Source organism: Equus caballus, chromosome 23 (genome assembly GCF_041296265.1).
Source record: "Equus caballus isolate H_3958 breed thoroughbred chromosome 23, TB-T2T, whole genome shotgun sequence".
NCBI lineage: Eukaryota > Metazoa > Chordata > Mammalia > Perissodactyla > Equidae > Equus > Equus caballus.
Window position 1 is genome coordinate 11566219 of NC_091706.1, and position 23913 is coordinate 11590131.

At 48.6% G+C, this 23913-nt stretch overlaps 1 protein-coding gene and 1 long non-coding RNA gene across 3 annotated transcripts; one reads left to right on the top strand and one right to left on the bottom strand.

Annotated features, from left to right (window-relative positions):
- Nucleotides 1-3086: 3086 nt before the first annotated feature.
- LOC138920271 (uncharacterized) lies at nt 3087-15633 on the bottom strand. Its single transcript, XM_070248112.1, has 3 exons — nt 15561-15633; nt 13844-14525; nt 3087-10067 (listed from the first exon to the last, which is right to left on the bottom strand). The coding sequence occupies exons 1-3, from the start codon at nt 15631-15633 to the stop codon at nt 9848-9850; spliced, it is 975 nt and encodes a 324-aa protein (XP_070104213.1). The 3' UTR covers nt 3087-9847.
- A 3459-nt stretch (nt 15634-19092) lies between these two features.
- LOC111772159 (uncharacterized) lies at nt 19093-22300 on the top strand. 2 transcript variants are annotated; one of them, XR_011431719.1, is made up of 3 exons: nt 19093-20524; nt 20945-21430; nt 21928-22300. It is a non-coding gene; the product is annotated as an uncharacterized lncRNA (long non-coding RNA). The 2 variants fall into 2 exon arrangements; XR_011431720.1 differs by having other exon boundaries at nt 20945-22300.
- Nucleotides 22301-23913: the final 1613 nt, after the last annotated feature.

A 23913-nucleotide genomic window follows, 5' to 3' on the forward strand; every position in this document is an offset into this window, starting at 1 on the left:
CGCCCACTTCACTTCTTAATTTTACCTGCCCTGGCACTTGAGTCTGTGACCCCTGCTTACAGAGTGTAATTGTGGCTTCCAAGTTCCTGGAGTATGGGAAACAGCACTAAAAGTCTAAAAAGTTCACAGGCTCTGTCTATTGGAACATTACTGAAAGTAAGACGGGTCCATCTCCCTTATCCAGCATTTTGAAATCTAAAGGACAAGTTCTTTTTATACCTCACTAGGCAGCGAAACTGGACCTGAAGTGACATGAAGCTATTTATCATCTCTATGTATTCCATTCGGTGTGAGATACATTTATATATTTTGCTACAGAAATGCTAACATGTTTGGCTAAGGGCTGCTGCCCCAGACCCAGCTGGAGACATTATATAAAAACGACATGTACACATTATTACTTTTCCAAAATCTGAAAAATTCTGAATTCTGAAACTCATCTGACCCCAACGACGTTAGATAAGGGACTGTGGGCCTGTTGTCCTTTTACTATCTGTGCTGGAGAAAATGCACACACACAAACACACAAGGCAGACAGAGTGCAATAATATTTTTAAATGAATTTTCAGTGGATTAATTCCTGTGGCATCTACCAATATGTGAGAAACATAAATAGAATGATGTATTCAAATCATCTGTAGTCTGACAGGAATGTGAGGTGCACATATTGATCCTAGGACCCTGTGCCCGAATGTCCAGTCCCTGAAGGGTCTGCCATGCCCACAGTGGGAACGGCAGCCACAAAGGGAATTCCAGGTTAGAGACACATGCTGCCTTCACATATAAGAATGATGCTGTATGACCACATCCTTTTAGGATTCATTTATTTCTCAGTAAAAGTGGGTTTTCCCTTGCCTATACATACCCTGTTTGATATTCTAGGACTTCACAATATGTCAAGTACATAAAAGGCCCGGGAAGATCGGATCAGAAGGAGCTGCAAAGATCCCAGATTTCTTTCCACTCCAGAACACGCTGCTAACCCATATTAAGCGTCAGCTGAATGAAATCCAGCTGCAAGTGCTCAAACGGTCCAGGGGGAGGAGATGTGAGGCCTCTAGGGATAGAGTTTTGCTTAAGCACTATGGTGGGAAAAGGAATGCAAAAACCCAAAAAGTGGGGTTTGCCAGGGAGCCAGAACCAAGCAGCTGTTTGGGGTTTCCCATAGCCCTGACTGTTTGTTTATGTACAGCCACTATTTACACACTTTAATTCCTCTGATTCAGGACCAGACAGTTGCCATGTTACAAGAACACGTCAGGATAATAAAAGTCAGGCAATGAGGGGCTATTCTTTGCAGAGACAGAGTGGACTTCATCCACACATGCCAGTCTCTACAGATTCTGATGTTGCTGCCTTTGCACGAAAGTCAGCTAAGGCATTTTCCTGATGCTCAGATTCAGTCCTCGCAGGGTGGCCTCAATTTTGATGACAGAGACCCAGTTAAGTCTGATGAGTTTCCTTTCTATGAACCATTGTCAGAGTAACTATAACTGAGAAAGGACTTAAAAAGGGTTCATTATACAGCAGTTGAGAAAGGAATTTGGTCATTTCTGTGACATACAACATTTTAAGATAATAATTAGAGTTATGACTGATAACATTATATCAGGACATATCAGATTTGTAGGAATTTCACATAATTTCTAGACTATTTATATACCTATGAAAATACAACATAAAGAAGTCTAAATGTTATTTCTTATTTGAAAATGCCTCCCATGTAATTTAACTTATTGAATGAGCCTAATTAGTATCATATCCCTCTTTTCATAAGGAGAGAGAACGAGTCCTTAAGATGTTTCAGGGATCCTCTGAAAAATCCCAAAGTTAACTAGAGGTCGAAAAAGACTTCATTTAGAATTTGATTTTCAGAAGTTCATCAAAAAAATCTCAAATCAGTTTTAAAACCCTTGGTCAAATAGGATCATAGGTCACTGTGAGCTAATACTCAGTTATGCCTTCGACCATGGTGACAAAGACTTTCAGACAAATAGAGAAAGTTAAATGGCCGTAAGAAAGCCCTTAGCTCTCGCAATCAAAGACCTGATAAAAGCAACACGGGAAATGATTTTGAAAACATAAAATCCCTTTTTTGCCTTTTAGGCAGACTATCAAATGTAAAGAGAAGCCTTTCATAATCTCTTCATCAAGAGCAGACTAGAAGCTCAAGAAAACCTCATCCTTATAACAGTGAGAAAGCCAAGTTTCTAATTTTGCACCAGCTTACTTTTGGTCTTAGAAATGCTGACTTAATTAAATTCCTTCAATCTTTGCCAGCTTGACTAGGCGGAAAACTTCTTTTCTCCGGGTTCCTTTTCCACAAACCTTCACTGACTTTCTTACTCATATTCAGAGTTTGTTCTTTCCTCTTTCCCATAACCACTTTGACTTTAGGACCAATTTACTTTCTTAAAACATCTCCATTCCTTACACCTTCGTTTACTGAAAACATACATTTCCTTATAGCATACATTTTTCAGTGTGGAAGAAGACATGTTTACTAATAGACCCAAACATCTTTTAGGTTTTTTGTTTTTAATCAGAAGCTGAAAGTAGATAAACCTATGTTTAGTAATTAATGTTTTACTATTTTATCTTATCTGGAAATGATCAAGATACTCAATACATTTCTAGCAGTTAACTTAATTTAGTAAAACTCTAAGGTTTCAAGTTACCAAGAGGTTTTGAAGTTATTTTTAAGTACTTATACCATAACACATGATTATTATTAAAAAGTTCAGCTAAAAACTTTTATCTTACTTACATCATTTACTTTACTTGTTCCTAATAATTTTGCTTACATTACCTACAAAAACTTCATGAGACATTAGACAAAGGCAGCCGTCACTTTTCTGCTGACAAATTTTGTAGCAGAGATAATGTAAACTTGTTTGATTTTTAGTAAAGCTAGGTAGAACAAGTTTTCTATTTTATGCTGGGAACTCTCAGGACATGCCTATTTTAATTAACCCAACAAACTTAGACAAGCTTTTATTTACCAAAGATTATTTTATATCACGTTAACTTGACAAACATTTAGATTAGTTTCTATTGTCGACGAAAAATAATCCATAACCAATCTATAAATGCAAATTTGGGTGAGTTTATTCTGAGCTTAAATCTGAGGATTATAATCCGGGGCCTTTCTTCTCGAAGGAAGAAAGGGCACCAAAGAAGTGGGGTGCACAGACTGGTTATATACCCCCAGAGAGGATGTTTCACATAGGATTGAAATGTCCCTTTCACAATAGTCGCGAGACTGCTCTGTCGGCACAGCGATTGATGGAAACAGCAGGTAGGTCTTCTGTCTCAGTGAACACAGCAGGGTGGCAGTGTGTTGTCTCCAGCTGAGTGGTCACAGGTGAGCTGGGTGGTCAAAGGTGAGTGCAGCAATCAGTTCCTAGCCTAAGGAAAAATGCTTATCCCTAAGGAAATGCTAATGTGGAGGCGAAGTTCCACCTTTTTCTCAAGGGCCTTTGTTCTGGCCACAGGAAATGTCTAAGCAGATATACAACGCGTGCTCAACAGCCACAGTCAGGCCCTTTTGGAAAAAACAAAGTCAGGCCGAATTAGGTTTATACCAAATGGCTTCCTCATATACTCCAATATACCCTATTGCTTGCCATTTTTATTTGTCATTTCCCCCTTTTGATCTCTAATCTTTCGATAGAAAGCATTTATGATCAAAATATTATCCCTCGGCCCCAGGGTGGTTGCTGCCTGCCCTGGGTCCATCATGTCCCTCAGTGCTAGGCTTTGAGCTCATTTATTTGCCTAGCCGACCACGTTGGGGGGAAATAGTGGACAAGCATAGAGTTATATATATATTAAGAGGAAGTATTTCATGTCATGTAATTTCCAATTAATTTTAGATTGTTGCACAAACATTGTATATGTGCTTCTATGACAGTTCACATTTACATTGTATATGATTATAGAACAAGTACAGTAACGACAATAACTCAACATATTTGAAAGGATTAGTCTGAAATGAATTCTTAGTCATAGTCCCTATCAGAAAAGGAAATTTCTCCAGGGTTATAAGACAGATCGACCATCTCAAGCCGTTGAGCAATCATTACTTGAGTTTGTATGCTACTCTTACAACACTGAGTAAAGAAAACAACAATTAGTTTGAATATTATGACCAGTACAAGGATTCCAATAAATAATAGAAATAGGAATTTCAATCCGGATCGAAAAAGGGAACTGATACTGAAAAGGGAGCCAACGAAACAAATCAAACTAGGTGCAGGATCGCATAAGGCATCCACCTGCTTCTTCATGTGCTTTAGCAGAGATGACACATTGGAAGATTCATGACGTATAAAAGCACAGCATTCAGTCTGAATGATTGTCTATGTACCACCTTGGGATGCAGTAAGAATATCTAAAGGCATTCTGTTTGGAAGGACAGCCCTTCTCATTAAAGATATTTCAGTATTTGAATAAGGTTATTCCTGCTTGACTATCATTAAGGGCTTCTTGAGTAAATTTAGTCAGAGCTTCCAAATGTAATAATGACATCTTTTAACTGCAAAGAAGAAGCAAATATAGCTGCAAATATAGCCATACCAGTGTAACACTGAACAAGCCCATCTGGCCTTAAGAAAGGGAGATTGCCATCAGGTTTTAACTCAGCCTGACTCCTTCCCTGCTTTTAAAGGAAGCTCAGGGTGCAGTGTCTTAGCCATCCAGGCAGTAGCCAAGGCCAAAGATTTATTCCACATAACCATTGAGTTCCATTAGGAGTCACTCGATAAATTCCTGGCCTTCAAGATCAGTCTGTTCCAAATTAATCACTTTAAGCATGATAGCATTCCAAACAAATTATAAAATAGGTATACAGTTTAAGCATAACAAATGTTTAAATGAGGAGATATAAGGTTGGGAACACAGGCCTGGTCCGGAGTCTTGGGACAGCTGTCTACAACAGATGTCGTCTTCCTCTCCTCCTCGTACGGTCCTTTCCAATAGGGCTGCAAAGAGTCTTATTTGATGTCTCTTTCAATAAATAAATTCTTCCACTTACAGTCCATGATCCTTAAGTTCTGGGACTTCTCTGTGAAAGAATCAGCTACAAATCTTTCATTTCTTTTAAGCACCACAATAAGACCATGAAAACAATGTAATACATCCCTTAAGCAAAGCTGGTTCATATATTTCTTCATCCAATTGCATAGGCTGTTTTATTATTATTTCAAAATGAGACAGCCGATGTTTACAAAAAGTATAGATCTAAGATTAAAGAGCACTAGCACAAGAGCTTTTGGCCGTGAGAGAGTAAATGTTTCTGAAAGCTTGCTGATTAAGTTTTGGTTGTGCCGTTAGTTCCTTTTACCAATCCTGAGGATTGAGGATGGTAAGCACAGTGGAAATGCTGCAATATTGGCCAAACATTACAAACAGATTTGAGTTCCCCAGTCACTATGTAACTCAGTAGGAATTCCCCAAACAGGAATTATTCTCTCTAATAGTAATTTACCTACTGTTAAAGCCGTTGCTCTTCTGCAAGGAAAGGCCTCAATGCAATGTGAAAACATGCAAATCATTACCAAGATGTATTTATATCCTTGAGATGGTGGCCTTTGGACAAAGTCCAATTGCCATACCTCAAAGGGTCCCTTAGGAAGGGGAAAGTGGCCTTGTGACCCATGGAGTGGGTTTCTTATTGGGCCCGAACCACATCTGCGAGGGGGTGTCAATAATTCCCCCTTTTGACTGCCATATCTTTTTCTCTTGTTCCATGGCAATTTCTTGAGCCTGTAGAAGGAAATCTTTTACTGGGTTAGCAGAGTTAACAGAAAGTAGCAGGCATTCTTGAGGCTAGACAGTGTAACATCTTCACTTACCATTTAAGTAAGACTCATTTGTAAACCAAATTAAACAATAGAATGCAGTCGTGGTCTTCTCTCCCTTGTGATGTTGGAAGCAAGGTAACAAGGTTAATGGTTGGAGCAAATTATAAATTAGTTCCTGCGTCCAGGGGGCAGACAGTCAAGAAGACTTCTAGCTGTCAGAGTCAAAGCATCTTTTTGTAGCTTGAAAGGTCTCTGATGACGTCATCGGGCATTCAGGTATCTTTGTGAGTGGCTTACAGCTGACACAGCAACAGACAGGAATCTCTCTTAAGTTTCTATCAAGTCATTCAGCTTCAGTTTGCAAGGTTTCAGGAAAAAGAGCATGTTCAATTCTCAATGATTCCAGATGAAAATGAGGTAAAAATTGAAAACATTAGTTTGGAGGTTTGTAACCAGATATTTCAGTAGAAGAATTCAGGATCCAGTCCAGCTTACAGGTAGAAAAAGCCTCAAAGACAATTAACAGAACTAGGATCTAATATCCACAAATGTGCATTATAGTTTTTTCACTGAAACATAATTCTTCTCTGTAAAACCACTCTCATTTTTACCAAAGATAGTCAAATTAAGACTAATTGGTTTGCAATATAAGTTTAGTTTCAAGAAATTTGGCCCAATTATTTACTTAAGTGCAGCAAGAATAGCAATTGATCAGATAGGCTCTTAAATTTGCTTTGCTGGAATTTTTATGAGGAATCTCAGATTGAACTGTAAAGACCTCTTGAGGCCAGGAAGGCCAAGCCAAGGATTTGTGCCATCAGGCCTTGCCTGCAATACCTTAGATTTGGGTGAATTCCTCTCTTCTTGAGGTCCCCCAAAATATTCCGAGGTTCCTTGCACCTGCCAGGTAAGCAAGCTTCCTTACTTACCGGGTAAGATTGCTGGAATCTCTCTGTAAAGCAAGGTACCAGGCCCATTTTTCCAAGTGGCTTTATTTCCAGAAAGTCAACCTTATTCCTCAAACGCAGTATTGCCATATCCGAGTCTGTATGTTTCTCTCAAATATGACATTCCAGTCAAAGCTTGGCAAGATAACCAATGTCCTGTTATAAGGAGAACAGATTCTTATTGAACTTATGCAAATAACTATATTGCCATGAAACAACCATACTCACAAAGAGTTTCCAAACTCTCGAGGGATCAGGTAGGGAGAAAAAGATAAATGTCTCAGTTTTGCTCACAAAGGTATAACTTCACTCAATTTCACTAAATTGCTATAAGTCATAGCTAGCATAAGAGAAAAGAGAAAAATATTTTCTTGAACCTGAGAAAACAAAGCAAAACATCAAAAAATCAACAATATTTCAAATAAAAGTCACAAAAATTATCACCCTCAGTTCATTCAGTCCTATATAATCTGTTCTTGATCTTAATCTTCTGTTAGCAGTTTTATGAGGTAATCAGTTTCTCCTTTAGATTTCTGTAATTTCTTACCCAGTTCAGTTTTACAATCTGAAAGTTTATCAGAAAACTGTAATCCAGAGTAAGTGTCAGAGTCTTTTCCATGAATGTCTCTGAAGATAAGACATATTTGCAAAAGCAAAAAGCATCAGAGTAAAACAGCAACTATCTGTAAGTGGACAAAAGATTCAAAAGGGCAATTGACAAAGAAACTTGGCTACTTCTGTGACGTGCAACACTTCACGATAATAACTGGAGTTATGACCGATAACCAGGACAGATCAGAATTTTAAGAATGCTATATAATTTTAAGACATCTATATCAATAGCATTTACCCACATAATACCACTTAAGAAAGATTATCATCACTTATCTGATAATGCTTCCAATGTAAATTAACATACTAAATAAGCCTAATTAGTTTAGTATTTTCCACCTTATAGGAAGAGAGAGCAAATTTCTTTGAGAAGTCTCAGGGGCCCTCTGAAAATCCTCAGAGAAATTCTCTTCCTTCATTCAGCTCAAAGGGAAACCTTTATTTAGGACTTGAATAATTTTTTTTTTTGAGAGAGAAGCTTGTCAAAAATATCAAAAGGTTTTAAAAACACTTATTTAAACAATGCTCACTGTGAAACAATGCTTAGGTATCAACAGCAAAAAAAAAAAAAAAAAGCCATAATAGAGAGACCTCTGTCTTTTGCACCTAGGAAACATAAACACAGATACAACAAAACATAGATCTTTTGTAAACTTACTCAGAAGGAAAAACCTTTTATAATCTCATTATCAAGAGCAGACTAAGAGTTTAAGAAAATTATCCTTTTAAGAGAGAGCCAAATTCTAATTTTTGTACCAGTTTACCTTTTTTCATATTAAAACCCATTTACTTAATTAGATTCATTTCAATCTTAACCAACTTGACCAGGTACAAAACTCTTTCAGAATTTCTTTCACAAACCTTCTATAACTTTCTTTTTGCCTCCAGAATTTGTCCCATGCTTTCTTTCTTCCCTTCTAGTACATTAGGACAAATTTATCTTTCTTAACCAACCAAACAAAAATATTTCCATTCATTATACCTTCTTTACTGAAAACTTACTTTCCTTGAATGCAGAGCTGTTTTCCTTATTAATTTCCAATAGCTTTAATTATATATGTTAACTAGAACTTTTAACCATTAACAGACCCTAGTAAACACTAAAAAGGTAAGCAATTATGAATTGTCTTTTATGTCAGCATTCTAAACACTTCATAATTTCTAGGAACACATCACTTTACAGTAAAAGGCCCAAAGACTTTTAGCATCTCTGCAATAAAAACCAAAAGCAGATAAACTTAGATGTTTAGCAACGTTTGTTCTATCCAATCCAAAAATTACCCAGATACTCAGATTTTTATCACTTAACTTAGCAGAACTCAAGATTGCTACCAAAAAGAATTTGGAAGCTGTTCCCCCCCCTTTTGTTTTTCTTCTGTCTTAGGAATTAATGATTGGCTAGGTAGTAGTTCCTGGAGAGGGGAGATGATAATCCTTTTCGAGATAAAGGAACTGGGTGGAATCTGAACTGCCTCTAGAGCAGTATTTCCAGTCTTGCAAGGATTTTCTAAGGACAGTTGCTCTTGATTTCCCAGAAACTGGGTTGTAACTCAAATTACATTCCAGGTTGATCTACCTGTCCAACTGCATCACAAAGGCACAGAGAAACCCAAGTTTTCGATTTTACAGAAGGTCCAGGTTCTGGTCAGGTCCAGCCTGAACTTAACCTCGACTTGGTGACAACAGAAGAGATGAGGAGCAAAACAAAGAAAAGAAGAGATCAGACATCGCCCTCATGGCCTCTTCCAGAGGGTTATCAAGATAAGAGTCACACAACAGTTCCTATGCTGGGCACACAACCCCAGCAGGACAGTTCACAGAATAAATCACAGGTCTTCTACCCTTATAACTGACTCATGTTGATGAACATAATCCATAACCAATCTATAAATAAAAATTTGGGTGAGTTTATTCTGAGCTTAAATTTTAGGATTATAACCCGGGAGAGTCTTTCCACAAAGGAACAGAGCACTCCAAAGAAGTGGGGGTACACAGGGCGGTTATATACACTCAAAGAGGGTGTTTCACATATGATTGAAATGTCCCTCCCACAATAGTCACAAGATTGCCCTGTCAGCACTTGATGGACACAGCAGGTAGTGGGTCTGCTATGTTGGTGGGCATAGCAGGAGGCAAGTCTATCGTCTCAAGCTGGGCGGTCACAGGTGAGCACAGCAATCAGTTTCTAGCCTAAGGAAAGATACTTAATCCTTAAGGAGATGCCAACATTGGGAGGGGGAGGGAAGTTGCACCTTTATCTCAAGGGCCTTTGCTTTTGCCATAGGGAATCTCTAAAGCAGATATACAATGCATGCTCAATGGCCTAGGTCAGGCCCTTTTGGAAAGACAAGGTCAGGCCGAATTAGGTTTACACCAAATGGCTTCCTCATATATTCCAATATGTCCTATTACTTGCCATTTTTATTTGTCACTAGCCTCACCAACATTTTCTCCTGCTAATCTAAATTTAGAAGAGCAAAAAACTCACCACTCTTGCTTCCATTGGACTCTGTAGGCAGAGATCCTGGAGACTGATGTGGTAAGAACTCTTAACTCTTGCCGGCTCTTGTCAGGGGTCCGGGATCTCTCAGCTGCAGCAGTCCAGGAGCAAGCAGTGTCCAGCCAGTGAAATTTTATCCTGCTGACTACGCCAAAACTGTAGGGGAGGAAGACATTTCCTCTTCCCAAATGTGGGTTCGTCTGGCTGGAGAACGAATTAAATTCATGTGAGACAGAAAAGCAAGAGAAAATTAAACAAAGCTTTATGAGGAACCATGGCCCGGGGCCTTTCTTCCCGAAGGAAGAAAGGGCACCGAAGAAGTGGGGTGCACATAGTGGTTATATACCCCCAAACAAGGTGTTTCACATATGATTGAAATGTCCCTCCCACAATAGTCACAAGATTGCCCTGTCAGCACTTGATGGACACAGCAGGTAGTGGGTCTGCTATCTCGGTGGGCATAGCAGGAGGCAAGTCTATTGTCTGGAGCTGGGCGGTCACAGGTGAGTGCAGCAATGAGTTCCTAGCCTAAGGAAAGATGCTTAATCCTTAAAGAAATGCCAACATTGGGAGGGGGAGGGAAGTCAGTTACAGGAGGTTACCAGACTAGCACAATAAAATGCAGATTTAAGTCCTTGCCTTTGGTATTGACTAAGAGTTTCTAGAGAGAAGGGCAGCTCCTTTCTTCTTCCTGGTACAGAGAGGGAGGCACATTTTACAGATGGAGATTTACCTTACAAATGTAAACGTGTCCTAACAAAGGGCAAGTTCCATTCCTCAGAGCCTGCTTCCCTGTCCCAGTTTATCAAAAGCAATCAGCTTCAAATAATCCTGATACCAAAGAGACATATCTTGGGGTGGCCAATTTCAGGTCCCTACACAACCAAACTTTCAATAAAGCTATTGTGGAATTTTGAAGGCTTTGCTTTTAACTGCATGCACTTTTAAATGATAGTATCAAATCAGGATGTTCCTTCTACTGCCAGTTGTAATTTCAAATCATCCTTAGTAATCTTGGTTCACTGGGATTAAAATTTACAAGAGAAGGGACCATATGTTTTCAACAGAAAACCAGCTGGAGATCCTGAGGGAGGAACTTCTCAAGGAACTTCAGGAAATAAAAGTCCCATGTTAAAGAAAAGGGGGCAAACAAAACAGTAAGAATGACAATAGGGGAACCCATCAATTATGTCAGAGTGCTCACCAAGCAGGGGGGAGAAAACTCTGCAAGGGAAGTCCTTCCTGGGGCAATGACCTTGAGCCAAAAAAGCCACACTGGCACTGAGACAATTGTCTCATAGGCAGTCAACCATCCCCAAAAAGACACTGAACTCAACCAAGTGGAAGGAGGTCAGAACGTGGGAGGGCTCCCAATTGCAGGAGCCACAGGTCCCTGGAAACCGTCAGCACAAGGGGCTCGTGTAGGTACCATATCCGGTTCCTGAGGATGCCGGTCCACAAAGGGGAGATTGCTTCAGGTCCTGCTCCTGGCACGTGTATGTTAACGTCAAAGCAAAGAGCCAAACTGAGAGGCAGAAAGGCGCTCATTCTGGGTTCAAAGAATTACAATTAGGGGTACATAGATTTGAGTAGCAACTGGAAATAGCATCCCACTGGGACTAAGAAACCAGGGCTTTTAAAGGCAAAAGAGGTAGATTTGCATTACAAAGAACGTTAATTGGAGTCGGTGACAGAAACTTAATTTTGACTAAACATAATTAATTGCTAAGGCTGACTACAAAGAGGCAAAAGTCTGTCACTGTGACAAGTTGCAGGTTTATTGCAGGATTCTCAGAATATTTGAGTCTTGACTGAGTTCAAAAGATCATATTCTGCCCAATGAGGACGTGCATAAGACCCATTTCCATAATGGGTTTCTGGCTCCATTTTAAAGCCCTTAGACATAAGTGACCTGTTTTGTTTCCTATTTCACACTGGAAATGTTCAGTGTCTTCACTAGGGTGGTGCTTATCCACAGGTATAGATATTTGTCAAAGCGTACTGAGTTGCACTCTTAAGGTGGATGTGCATCACTATGTATAATTTAATGCAAATTGAAAAAAAAACTGTGGCATGAAGATCAGCAGCTGAAGGACAATGTGGACGGTATGGAACACATAGTAAAAAGCTCGGAGGCAATGGGTACTTTCTATTAGCACACCTGCTCACACATGTACAGGTGGAGGTAGGTTGGAGATGACAGCCTTTAGAGCAGCTATCATGGCAGCTGACAGTGAAGTGGCAGAGTGGCACCTGGCACTGGGAAAGTCACTGAAGCAGAGGGAGAAGAGCCCCAACCACGGTGGTTGGAAGAAGTCTTCTGGAAGAACAGAGGCACCTGGAGGGATGGGTGACTGTAGATGAGGCATTAGTAAGGTCCCAGGTAAGGCCTCAGAGTTTACAGCCACACCCTCCCTGTTGGAGGTCCCTCCCACAAGCTGGCATTGGCTGAGAATGCCTCATAGTGCTTTGACTCAGCCACATGCAGTCACCAGTGACCTGACACCTGGTGGGACTGTCCGACTGGGCTGGACACTCTTTGCAGAGTGCACCAGGTCAGTGCTGTGAACCACAGCGATGGCCTTCTGGTTTGGTGGCCTCACTTCCAGCTTAGGCCATTCCCTTTGGCAAGTGGGCAGCAGTGTGGCTTCCCTCACCAGACACATCACTAACTTCACCAAAGATGTGCTGAGAAAGGGGACGCAAAAGGTGGAAGAATTCCCTGACTCGGGGAGAAAGGAGACGGAAGCCATTCAGGCAACTGTACCACCCGAGAAGGAGAGACTGGAAACTCCAGCTTTGAGAGACACCAAAACTTTATAGGAAACCCTAGAGGAAGAAGAAACAAGGCTTGCCTCCCTGAAAGAAGAAAACAATCACCAGAAAGAAGAACTGGAGCGACTGAGAGAACAGGCTCCAGCCGCACCTGTGGTTGATCCTAAAATGCTAGACGCTGTTACACCACTACCATCTGAGGGCTCTGAGTCGAATGTGATAAAAGGTCATATGGAGGAGCAAACAAAACATGGTCAAAAGATAACCGAAGAGCAAAAGCAGAGGAAGACACAACGACTTCCGTCTTTCCTAGAGCAGAAACAGGAAAAGGATGATCTGACATACCAGCACAAGCAAATGCATAGGAAACACACACAAGTCTATTGAGCCAAACATGAGGAAATGGACAACTTGCAAAACACCGCAGAACAAATCAAAACACAGTTGCCTGAAAAACCGCAGCACATTCAAACAGAACATTCTGAGATTTTTTTAAAAACAAAAGTTCAGGGTCTTACATAACAAGTGGAAGTGAAAAGTATAGTTTCTGTAAAGCTGAAAGTAAAAGATTAGAAACAGAAAGAAAAGAGCAAGAATGGGAGACGAAACTTCAAACTCAAAAGACAATCCCTTTAACTGAGGAAGAAGATTGGGAGAACCCTTTTTCCTTTCACTGGCTCCCGGCGCCTGCATCCTGCTCCCGATTCCAAATTTCACGGGGTCAACAACTGGCACCGCTACTTTCTCCTCGCCCTGGGCTGGAGGCAGCACTGCCTCCCGCTTCCCTGAAGGCCCAAGGGAAACGCACGCACCGAGGGGATCCCACCGGCTGGAAGCCCCTTTACTGATTTCCTCTGTCTGCACTTGGACCTCAAGGGTCTATGCAGCGCGCCCTGCCCCCACGACCACCACACGCCACTCCTTCCTCGCCCCACCCCCTCGCCCGGCTGGAGCCCAAGGCTGAGGAATCCGGTCCCAGCACCCGCCACCACGCCGCGCCGCCCCCCACCGCCCACGAGCGCCGCCATCACCGGTGCAGCGGCACGCGCCCCAGGGATGGGAGTCGTGGCCCCAGGCACCCAGCATGGGCGCCAGGGTCGCCGGCAGGACCGAAGAAGGCGCAGGTCCCTGCTCCCGGGGGCGGGGCCCGGGCGGTGGAGACCCCGACCGGTGCAGGGAGGGAGGCGGCCGCCGGAGGCCCTCACCTGCCCAGGCTCTGGTGGGCCCGCGGCCTCCCGCAGTGCAACGGCCACTTTCTGGAGGCGGCGGCGGCGGCTCCCCTGGCCTGCGGGGCTCGGGGCAGGCTGACCGGAACTTTCTGGCTGCTGCGGCGGCGGGTCCCCAGGCCTGCGGGGCCAGCCGCGTCGCCCCCGCGCCCCGCGCCAGGGCAGGAGCGCACGGCAGGTCCAGGGCGCGGCGCGCAGCCGGGCCTCGGCCGCCAGCCCCGAGTCGGGCCTGAGGACGACGTTCCACCGGGCTCAGCGGGGCTGGGGGCCGCGCGCTCCACGAGCACCTCTGGGTCCTTTCCCCGCTCCACCGCCCGCTCGACGCATGGGGAAGACTCCCTTCCCCGACCAGAGCCCGCCCCGCGCTGACAGAAGCCGGCGCACAGCGTGCACGCGGTGTGCCACACCCCGCCTGTGGCGCCCGAGAGCCCCCAGACTCCTCCCGGGGACCGCTTCTCCAGGCAGGGCCGCACGAAGAGGGGGGCGAAAGCGGCGGAGCAACGACCCCGGCGACTGTGTGGGGGATGGCAATGGTCAGGGTGCTCAGGAGGGTCGTGCTTCCGCGCAGGGGGCCGACGTGTGTCCAAACACACTCGTCGGAACTCTGCAGGTGGAGGCGGGTCCCCACGTACCTTGGCCCTCCGAGTGTTCTCCAAGCCGGCTGGGAAAATCCCCGACAGCAGGACAGGAGGGAGCGTGGGAGGCGCTTGGCGGCAGTCAGAGCTCTGGGGTCCTTTCTGCCCACACGCGCTGCCACGCGCACAGGTGGCGGTGGTGTGGGGATGGCGGCCTTCAGCGCGGCGGTCGTGGCGGGCGGCCCCAGGGGGCAGGAGGGCCGCCTGGCCCCCGGGGGCGGCACTGAAGCAGAGGGAGAAGGGGGCCCACCGCCGCGGTGGGAAGCCCTGGGGCTGAGCGGAGGCCCACGGGGCTGGCGGTGGGGGGTGGCGGGGGACGAGCGGGGCACGCGGGTCAGGAGGTGGCCATGGGTGAGGGCCAGGCGGCAGGCCTCGCGGTTGCGGGCAGCCCCTCCCCTCCCCTCCCGGAGCCCGAGCCCGACGGTTGGAGCCCGCGCCCCGCCCCGGCCCCGCCCAGGCCCCGCCCCCAGGCCGCCAGGCCGCCGTTGCCTAGCAACGCCTGGCTGTGATTTGACTCTTAGCCTCGCGCAGCCACCGGGGCCCTGACACTTGGCGGGACTGTCCGACTGGGCTGGACGCTCTTCGCGGAGCGCACCAGGTCAGTGCTGTGACCCGCAGCGATGGCCTCCTGGTTTGGCGGCCTCGGCCTCGGCCTCGGCTCCGGCTTAGGCCATTCCCTGGGGCGAGTGGGCGGCAGCGTGGCTTCCCTCCCCGCACACCTCTCTGACTTCACCAGAGGTGTGCTGAGGAAGGGGACGCAAAAGCTGCCAGACTTCCCCGACTCGGGGAGAACGGAGACGGAAGCCATTCAGGCGACCGGACCACCCGAGAAGGAGAGACCGGCAGCTCCAGCTCGGAGAGACACCGCAACTCTGCAGGAAACCCTCGAGGAAGGAGACACGGAGCTCGCCTCCCTGCAAGAAGAAGGCAGTCACCCGAGGGAAGAACTGGAGCCACGGAGACAACGGGCTCGAGCCGCTCCTGTGGTTGACCCGAACACCCTCGACGCCGGGACACAACTAGAATCTGAGGGGTCTCAACTGAAAGGGATCGAAGGTCACCTGGAGGAGGAAATCCAGCATCCTCCAAGGACCACTGAAGAGCAAAAGCAGAGGAAGGCACAACGCCTTCCATCTTGCCAAGAGCAGAAACGGCAAGTGGGCGATCTTAAGGAGGCGTCCGAGCCCATGCCTAGAAAACGCGCGCAGCTCTCTTCAGCCGAGGAGGAGGAAAGCGAGACCGCGCAGAACACCACAGAACACATCCAAACCCCGTCGCCCGAGAAGACCCAGCCCGTGCAGACAAAACCTGCTGAGATTTGTCAAGGAGCGAGAGCGGCGGGTCTTCGTCGGCCAAACGGAAGTGAAAAGCATGATGGGGCCAAAGCTGAAACCGAACCTTTAGGAAAAGGGAGAGAAGCGGCAGAAAGGGAGATGAAACTTGGGACCGAAAAGACGATCCCTCTGACCGAGCGGCTTGATGAGCCGGACGAAGATGACACCGGGCCACGAACTCAGACGATCCAGGCGCAAGACTGGGAGAGCCAGGGCCTTCCCACTGGCCTAGCTTCGGCTGCCTCCGTCCAGGATGCGGGGGGCCTCCAGCAGCAACTGCAAGCCTATGCTTTGGAAGGGGAACGAGTGTTGGCTGTTTTCGACGAGAAGGTGAGGGAAAACAGCCACCTGAAAAGGGCGTATCACACAATGATGGACCTGCTGGTGGCCAAAGAAGCAGAGCTCGGGAAGCTGCGAGGCGAAAATCAGACACGGCGCCCTCGATCTGACGGCGGCGGTGAGGACATGTTTCGAGAAGCGATCCGGCACTTATCACGCCTCGTCCGAGCCAAAGACATTGAAATCGGTGCCTTGAGCCAGAAATGTCAGACTTTACTGACCATCCGGCAAACGTCCGACGCTGGCCCTGAGGTTCGGGGCGTGGACGCGAATCAGTTGGAGGAGCTTCTCCGGGAACGGGACACGTTGAAGCGGCAGGTCAACGTGCTGGAGGCGTGGCAGCGGCTGGTGCTCACCGAGGTGCACCATCTGCAGCGGGAGTCATCCCAACTTCAGAAAGAACTCCCACCACTCGAGGCACGGGCCTTAGTGGACAGCGAGGAGAAGTCTCGGCGACAGATGCACTCTGCCGCCCCGTTCCCCCGTTCTCAAGGGGATGCGACCCAACTCCGGCTCCTGGGGAAGAGACTGGCACAGATGCAGCTCGGCCTAGAGCAGCTCTGCAATGCCAAGGAGGTTCTTTTGGGTCCAGCCGACCTCACGTCACCACAGCCGCCCGCCGCATCGTCGCGGACTTGCGAGGCAGCCGGCTCTCAGGAGGCAATTAAGTCCGAGGCGCCGGGCGAGTCTTCGAAAGGGCCGCCAGCAGAGATGGAAGCCTTAAGGGGAGCCACGGAGGAAAAAGACGCAGCCATCAGAAGCCTCCAGGAGGAGACTCAGAGACTGTCCGAGGCGATGGCCGCCACCTCGGAACTGGAGAGAGAACGACACGCACAGACGGATTCCGAAATTCAGCGGCTCAAGGAGAAACAACAGGCTTTACAGAACGCGCTGGAGGACAAAGAGCTCTTAATCAAGGCGCAGAGGGAGGAATTCCTTTCTCTGAGGGAAAACCTCACTACCCAAGCGAGCGAAAACGAACTTTTGAGGCAGGCGGTGACAAACCTGAAGGAGAGGATAGTCCATCTGGAAGCGGATGTGTGCCAAGTCAAACAGGAAAATGCAAAACTGCTGGAAAGGTCCAGGGAGAAGGACACTGAAAACCAAGCCTTACAAGAGACGAACATGTGCCTCTCTATGATGCTGAGGGAGAAGGAATTCGAATGCGTCTCCGTGAAGAAGAAGGCTCTGGCTTTTGAGTGCCTCCTGAGAGAAAAAGAACAGGGCCGGGCTGGGGAATTAAGCCAGCTTTTCAATGCAGTGACCTCCATGCAGGAAAAGAGCATTCTCTTTCAACAGGAGAGAGATGAGGCGGCGCTGGCGCTGAGACAGGAACGAGTGGAAAACTGCGCCCTGCGGGAGGAGGTTCACCTTTTGCGGGACAAGGAAGCGCGCTTAGGCCAGGAGCTGGGGCGGTCTCGGACGCAGGCTTCAGAATGCGAAGACTCGCATCTCCGGGCAGCGCGGCTGGCAGAAGACAGAGCGGCTCAACTCAGGAGGAAAGTCACGGCGCTAGAGGAGAGGCTCCTGTCATCTTCCCACGCCATGCAGAAGGAGAGCCAGCGGGCCGCTGCCCGGGTCGCGTCCCTGCAGGAACAACTGACTGCCGTCACCGAGCAGAAAGAGGAGACTGCCCTCCAGCTGTCCGCCTCCCGGGAAGCAGAGAAGCAGCACGCCGGAGCCCTGGCCAACCTGAAGGTGGTCCTGGCCGAATGGATGCAAAAGGCAGACGGTCTGGAAGGGAAGCTGAGGTCGCTGCAGGGACGGCTGGAGAGAGCGCAAGCCGCCTCGTGCCTGCAGGAGGAGCAGATCGGAGAACTGCAGCGACAAAACGAGGCCCGACAGGAAGTGCTGGAGGACTTCCAAAAGAAGTGGACCGACTTAGTGAGCACCCTGGAAGGAAAAGCAGACAAGGCCCTCCTGAGAAAGCTCTTCACGGACGCCCTGCAAAGCGCCAGACACCAACGCCGGGAAGCGTTCCGACGGATGGGAAGCACCCTGGGTGTGGAAAGGGAGGAAATGGAGCAGTTGCTGCAGGAAGAGCAGGGCGGCCTTACCGGATGGGTGACCGGGCGGCTCGGATCCCGCAATGCCCCCGACACGGCTCGGAGACCCAACCAGCAATCCGAGCTCAAGAGTTCCTTCTCGGAGCTTTTTGTGAATTTTCTAGAAGCTGAGTCTCAGGGAGCTTCTCCACCACGACAGCTCCCCGCTCAGCCCAGGAAGCGTCCCGAAGCACCCGCCAGGAAGAGACTGGCTAAGAACGTGCCAGCTCTTCTGAGAACCGCCCTCGCAGCCACCCCCAGAAGATCGGACGGGAATCCCTGCTCCCCAGCCGTGTCTCTCATCGACCCACCCGGCCCCGGAACCGGAGGGTCTGGGCACCTTCTCTTAGACGCCGTGACCGACGTCGTGCCCACGGGCACACCTTGGCTGCTGCCACCCGCCAAGAGTGCTGCCGGGCTGCTCCAAGGCCTGTCCAAGCCCTAGAGGCTCCCCAAGCCGCAGAGGAGACGACGGCGCCTTCAGGAAAGCCGGTCCCTCGCTTCGGGTTCCTTAGCACAAAGTGGCCTTGTGCTAAAGGTCACAGGTTTCTCTGCAGCTTTACTCGAGCTTTCAAAGAAATAGCTATGGTTCACGCTTTCAAAAGGGTGTCGTTGCAGGTAGTCACCCAACTTAAAGCGGACGTCACTTCTCGGGAGAGCAGGCGCGGCACGGGTGGGATCGCAGGCTGTGGGCCAAGGAAGCTTCCGATTCGGTTTGTCACGCTGTCACCGTCTCCGAGGAGCTGGGGGTCGTGGGGTGGGGGGTGGGGGTTGGGTCTGGGAGGTGGGGGGGTTGCGGGCGGGTGGGGGGTGGGGGGTGGGAAGAGTGGGGAGGTGGGAAGGGTGGGGGTGGGGGGAGGGGGGCGTTTATTGAGCTTTCCCTCCGGGAGCGGGAACCTAACTTGCCTTAGTGCTGCAGAATCAGAAAGCGCGCGAGGGCGCCCACTCCCGGGACAGTAGGAAGAAAGGGGAAGGGCACCAACCTGCAACGGGCATCCAAACTTCACGAGGAAAGCTTGGTTTCCCCCGGCTTGGTCCTCCTCCTCTTTCCACTGCCTGGGAAACCGCCCTCGGGTGCTCTCCGGCCTCTGGGACAGACAGGAAAACTCCTCAGCACGGGAGGATCTTATTCCCTGACTCGCTTTTGGTTGAAAAGCCAGTCACCAGACCTCAGAGATCTTTGCAAGGGTTTACAAACTGCATCTTGTTGTTTTCCAAAGCAGGGGTCTGTGGTCTGTGGTCTGGATGGACACCGACTGACTGAACCGGCACCTCGCGATGGGCATGGAAGACGCTTCCGCCCCCAAGCCCATCAGAGGGCCGTGGTCAACCCCCCCCCCCGCCCCGTTTACTCAACAGCCCCTCCAAATCTCCATCGCCTGCCTCAAGCGGGATCGTCCTCATACCGTTCAGTACCCGAAGAGATCAGAGGCCAGCTAGTCAAGAACTCTCCGTTTCCCACACACCCCCCACCCCCGTTTGAACGTCCCTCTATTTCTCTCCATCCACCCCTCCCCTTTCCCTTTGGTTTTCCAGGAAGAGGGATTCAGCTTGGCAGTTCCAGGGTCCTGGCTCCACGTGGGGTGCCCTGGGAACCATCTGCTCAGCCTCCCCCAAAGATCTCGTTCCCTCAGTTTGCCAGCTGCTTTCTCTTCGGCCCGTCTCTTTCCTTAAGCCGCTGAGCACACCCAAGTCTCTCCCAGCATCCACACCTCTCCTTTCTGCTCCTCCACCACCGCCTTCTCTCTCTACCTTTCACGGCTAAGCTGCTGCCAAAAGACCTCGACTCCTCGTCAGCCATCCAGTCATCGCCTTGTCTCTCACCGGCTCCTCGAAAGACTCCCCAAATCTCGTCGCCGTCACGTCCTAGCAAGAGGCCAGGGCACGCCCTTCGGTTCCTTCATCTTCCTAAACTCTCTGTGGTGTCTGAGGAATGCTGCCCACGTCTTCAGTCTCTGCAAGTTCTCTCCACCCTCTTTCTCTGGGGGATGGCCCCCTCCCCAGGTGCCCTTCCTAACCTCAGACCCTTCTGTCTCACTTTCCTCTGAGGCTTCTCCTCCCGACCACTTCTCAAAGGGTTCTGTTCTCGAAGGCACGGTCTTCAGGGAACAGGAACCCCTCGGGTCTCAGAGCAAGCTCATGCGCTCCTACGATTCGACTCGCCCCCAGATGCCCAGGGCTTCTGAGTGCGTACGACTGACGTCACCCTGCCCCTGACTCCACGCTGCTTTCTCTAACTGTCTGCTGGACGCACCTCTCAGGATGTCCAAAGGCTTCTCAAAACCGACACGTCCAAAAGGGAGCCCGGTATCCTCCAACAAAACCCTCCCCCTCCTCTTACCTTCCTTTCATCACCTCAGAAAACCTCTGCCCATCTCATCCCCCCGAGAGCGAGAGGCCTCAGGGCCACGCTTGAGCTCTCTGTCTCACCCACTTCGCAGCCTACCGACTCCCAAAGGGAGCCGAGCGCCTTCCCTTCTTTGCCGTCCCCGCTGCTCTGCCACATGCCTTCCTGTCTCTTGCATGCAACCAGCCCAGTAGACTCCTTACTGATCTTGCCAGCTGGCCTCCTGGCACACCGCCCCGCCCCACTTGAATCCATTCTCCGCACTGTTGGGAGGGTGACCCAAGAGGAAAACCCTGCCATTACTGACACCACGGTGCCCGGCCCCCACAGGGGTGGACGTGGGCAAGAAAGTAACCAAAGTTTCTGAGGTTGTTTTGCAGAACAACAGGAAGACGGCAGAGCAGAGAGCAGCTTGATGGCAGCCCCCTGGCCCCCGCCTGACTGGACATCGTGCAGAGGCTTGGACCAGCTGAAATGATGGATCGCCAACTTTCTGCGTCACAGGCAGAGATCCTCAGCATGCACCACGTCGAACCCCACTGAGTTCGCACTTGTGACCCATGAAGAAATGGGATCGACCGTTGCACCTGAGCAGAGGACTCTTCAAGCTTCACCTGCAGCGCTCTCCTGATCCTACCCCTTCCCTCTGGAGGCAATATAGTCCTTGTCTACAAATATTACTTAAGGCCATCTATGCTGTGACCTACAAATTAGCCCAGCTTCAGCGGGGACCCCCTCCAGCAAAAGACTCTAGAAGCTGTCCTAATTAAAATCAACAAGCCATCCCACTAGAGCCCTCAGAGACTCCTCTGGTGAAGAGGCTTCGGCAACCTCCTCTCATGCTTCCTGGAAAACCCAGAACGTGGGTAAGTTTCTGTCGGTTCCTGAGCAAGAAGCCCGCCTCATTGGTCCTGCATTCTGCAGTATTAGAGCAGCAATCACTGGCCTGTTCTGGAAATAGAGTCTTTCCTGGATGCTGAGGCCTCCATTCCCAGCTGCCTATTATCACTTTAGTCCTGGAAGCAGCACGCAACAAGTGCGCGAAGGTTACCAAAGCCTCCTTGCAACAGGATGGATCAAAAAATGGTCCCTGTGGCATGTCCTACCTGTCAGATTCGGTGCCTCCCCTGTCCTCCATCCATTGCCGAAAAGCGTGGAGCTGCAGATGTCACCTCTCCCAGAGAACCCTTGGCTACCTTACTGATCTTATTGTCTGCCCTCTTGGCCCCCCTTGGATCCATCCTCCACACTGCTGGGAGGGTGAACTAAGAGGAAAACTCTGCTGTTACTGACACGGTGCCCGGCCCCCATAGGGGTGGAAGTGGCAAAGAACGTAACCAAAGTTTCTGAGGTTGTTTTGCAGAACAACAGGAAGATGGCAGATCAGAGAGCAGCTTGATGGCAACCCCCGGCCCCCACACGACTGGACATCGTGCAGACGCTTGGACCAGCTGAAATGACAGATTGCCAACTTTCTGTGTCACAAAGATCCACGGCATGCAACACGTCGAACCCCACTGACTTCGCACTTGTGACCCACGAAGAAACACAAACGACAGTCGCACCTGAGCAGAGGACTCTTCAAGCTTCACCTGCAGCGCTCTCCTGGTCCCCACCCCTACCCGAAACCGAAACCTCAGCTATAAACCTCAGCATTTTTCCTTTGAGTTTTGCGTAGCTACTCTCACCTCCTTGTCTGGCTGCCTCTTGTTCATAAACCTCTTTCCTTGCTATAATCCTAACGTTTCACTGATTGGCTTTGCTGCAAAATCGGGTAAACAAACCTGAGCTTGTGTTTGGTTTCATCGCTTCCTTGCTTGAAATAATTCAGGGTTCCCCATTTCCTGGAAGCTGAACTTTAGCTGAATCTCCAAGACCTCGCCTCTGCAGCTTTCCTCCCTGCTCCTCACCCACATACAGGCCACCCTCCTGCCACGTGCGATTTTCTGCAAACCCCAAACAGGTTCTGACTCAAATGACTTCAGGACCATCTTCCTTATCACAACAGAGCCCTTGCTTCAAGAAACTACACACCAGAAGTGTTTAATTTTCCTTCTCTTCACTTAGATGCTGCAACTCTCACCCCCTCTCGGGTGATGGCATGTCTGAATGCTTAACAGATGAGCTCAACAACAGTTTATTTGTCAAGTAATCTCCCATCCCAGGGGAATACACTGCACTCCATGCAGAGCCACACAGGGAGAGCTCTTTGGAAGAGAGTAAATATGTATGGCTATGGGAGCACACTTTTCAGTAACAAGAGGGTGGTTGTGAGCCTTGGTTCCTGCAGGAAGGTATGATTGCCTTCTTTGAGTAATTACACAGGCTGATAGTAAACTGGAGCCTACTACTTGTGGAGCAACTGTGCCTGGTCCCTGTGATAAAGGGGTCTTTTTGGTGAGGGGACCTTAACTGTGGGAGCAGAGAGGGTAGGGAACTTGCAAGTAGGCCATTTGAGGCCCTCTGATTTGACCGGAAGTCAAGGCCACACTTAATACTGAATCTTCATTTCAGGCCTCATACCAGAATTGATTCTTTGATGCTTTGACATCAATTACACCTTGGTGATGACTGAGACTTTTAGGGAGGAAGACAAATGCTTCCCTGGAAGCACAATTGGCCAGAAAGGAGAAGTGGTCATCAGCAAACTCAAGTATATGAACTCTCATTGACGTTCACTCGGTTGATCATAAGGGAATCCCCAGGTACTAAGCGACCTGGGGAAGGGGTAACATCCTCCAGCATCATGGCATCTGGCAATGGAGTGGGGACAGGGGAGAGCACCCTTGCCAGCAGGTAGGACATGCCATGTGGCCCAGGTTTGGCTCCATCCTGTAGCAAAGAGGCCTTGCTAACTCCTGAACTTGTAGGGTACTGCTTCCATGACCCAAGGAATAGTGGGCAGCTGGGTATGGAGGCTCAAGGTCTGGGAGAATCCCAAAGATCCCAGTGCATGACCAGTGATTGCTGCTCTACTATAGTATAATGCAGGGCCAAGGAGGGCGGTTTCTTGCATCAGAAGCCCAGAGACAGTGTATGCACATCGTGGGTGGTCCAGAGGCTCCAGGAAGCATAAGAGGAGGTCGCTGAAGCCTCTTCACTGAAGGAGTCTCTGAGGCTCTGACAGGAGTGCCTGGTGATTTTAATTTGGACAGTTTGCAGAGCCTTTTGTTGGAGCGGACCCCCGCTGAAGGTGGGCTAATTTATTTGTAACAGCATAAATAGGCTTAAATAAAATTTGCACACAAGGGTTATGTTGCCTACAGAACCAAAAAACTACTAAAAGATTGTGGACTTGTATGTCCATTACAAGTGTGTCAAACAAATGTCCTCAAAGGAGGAGGTCATA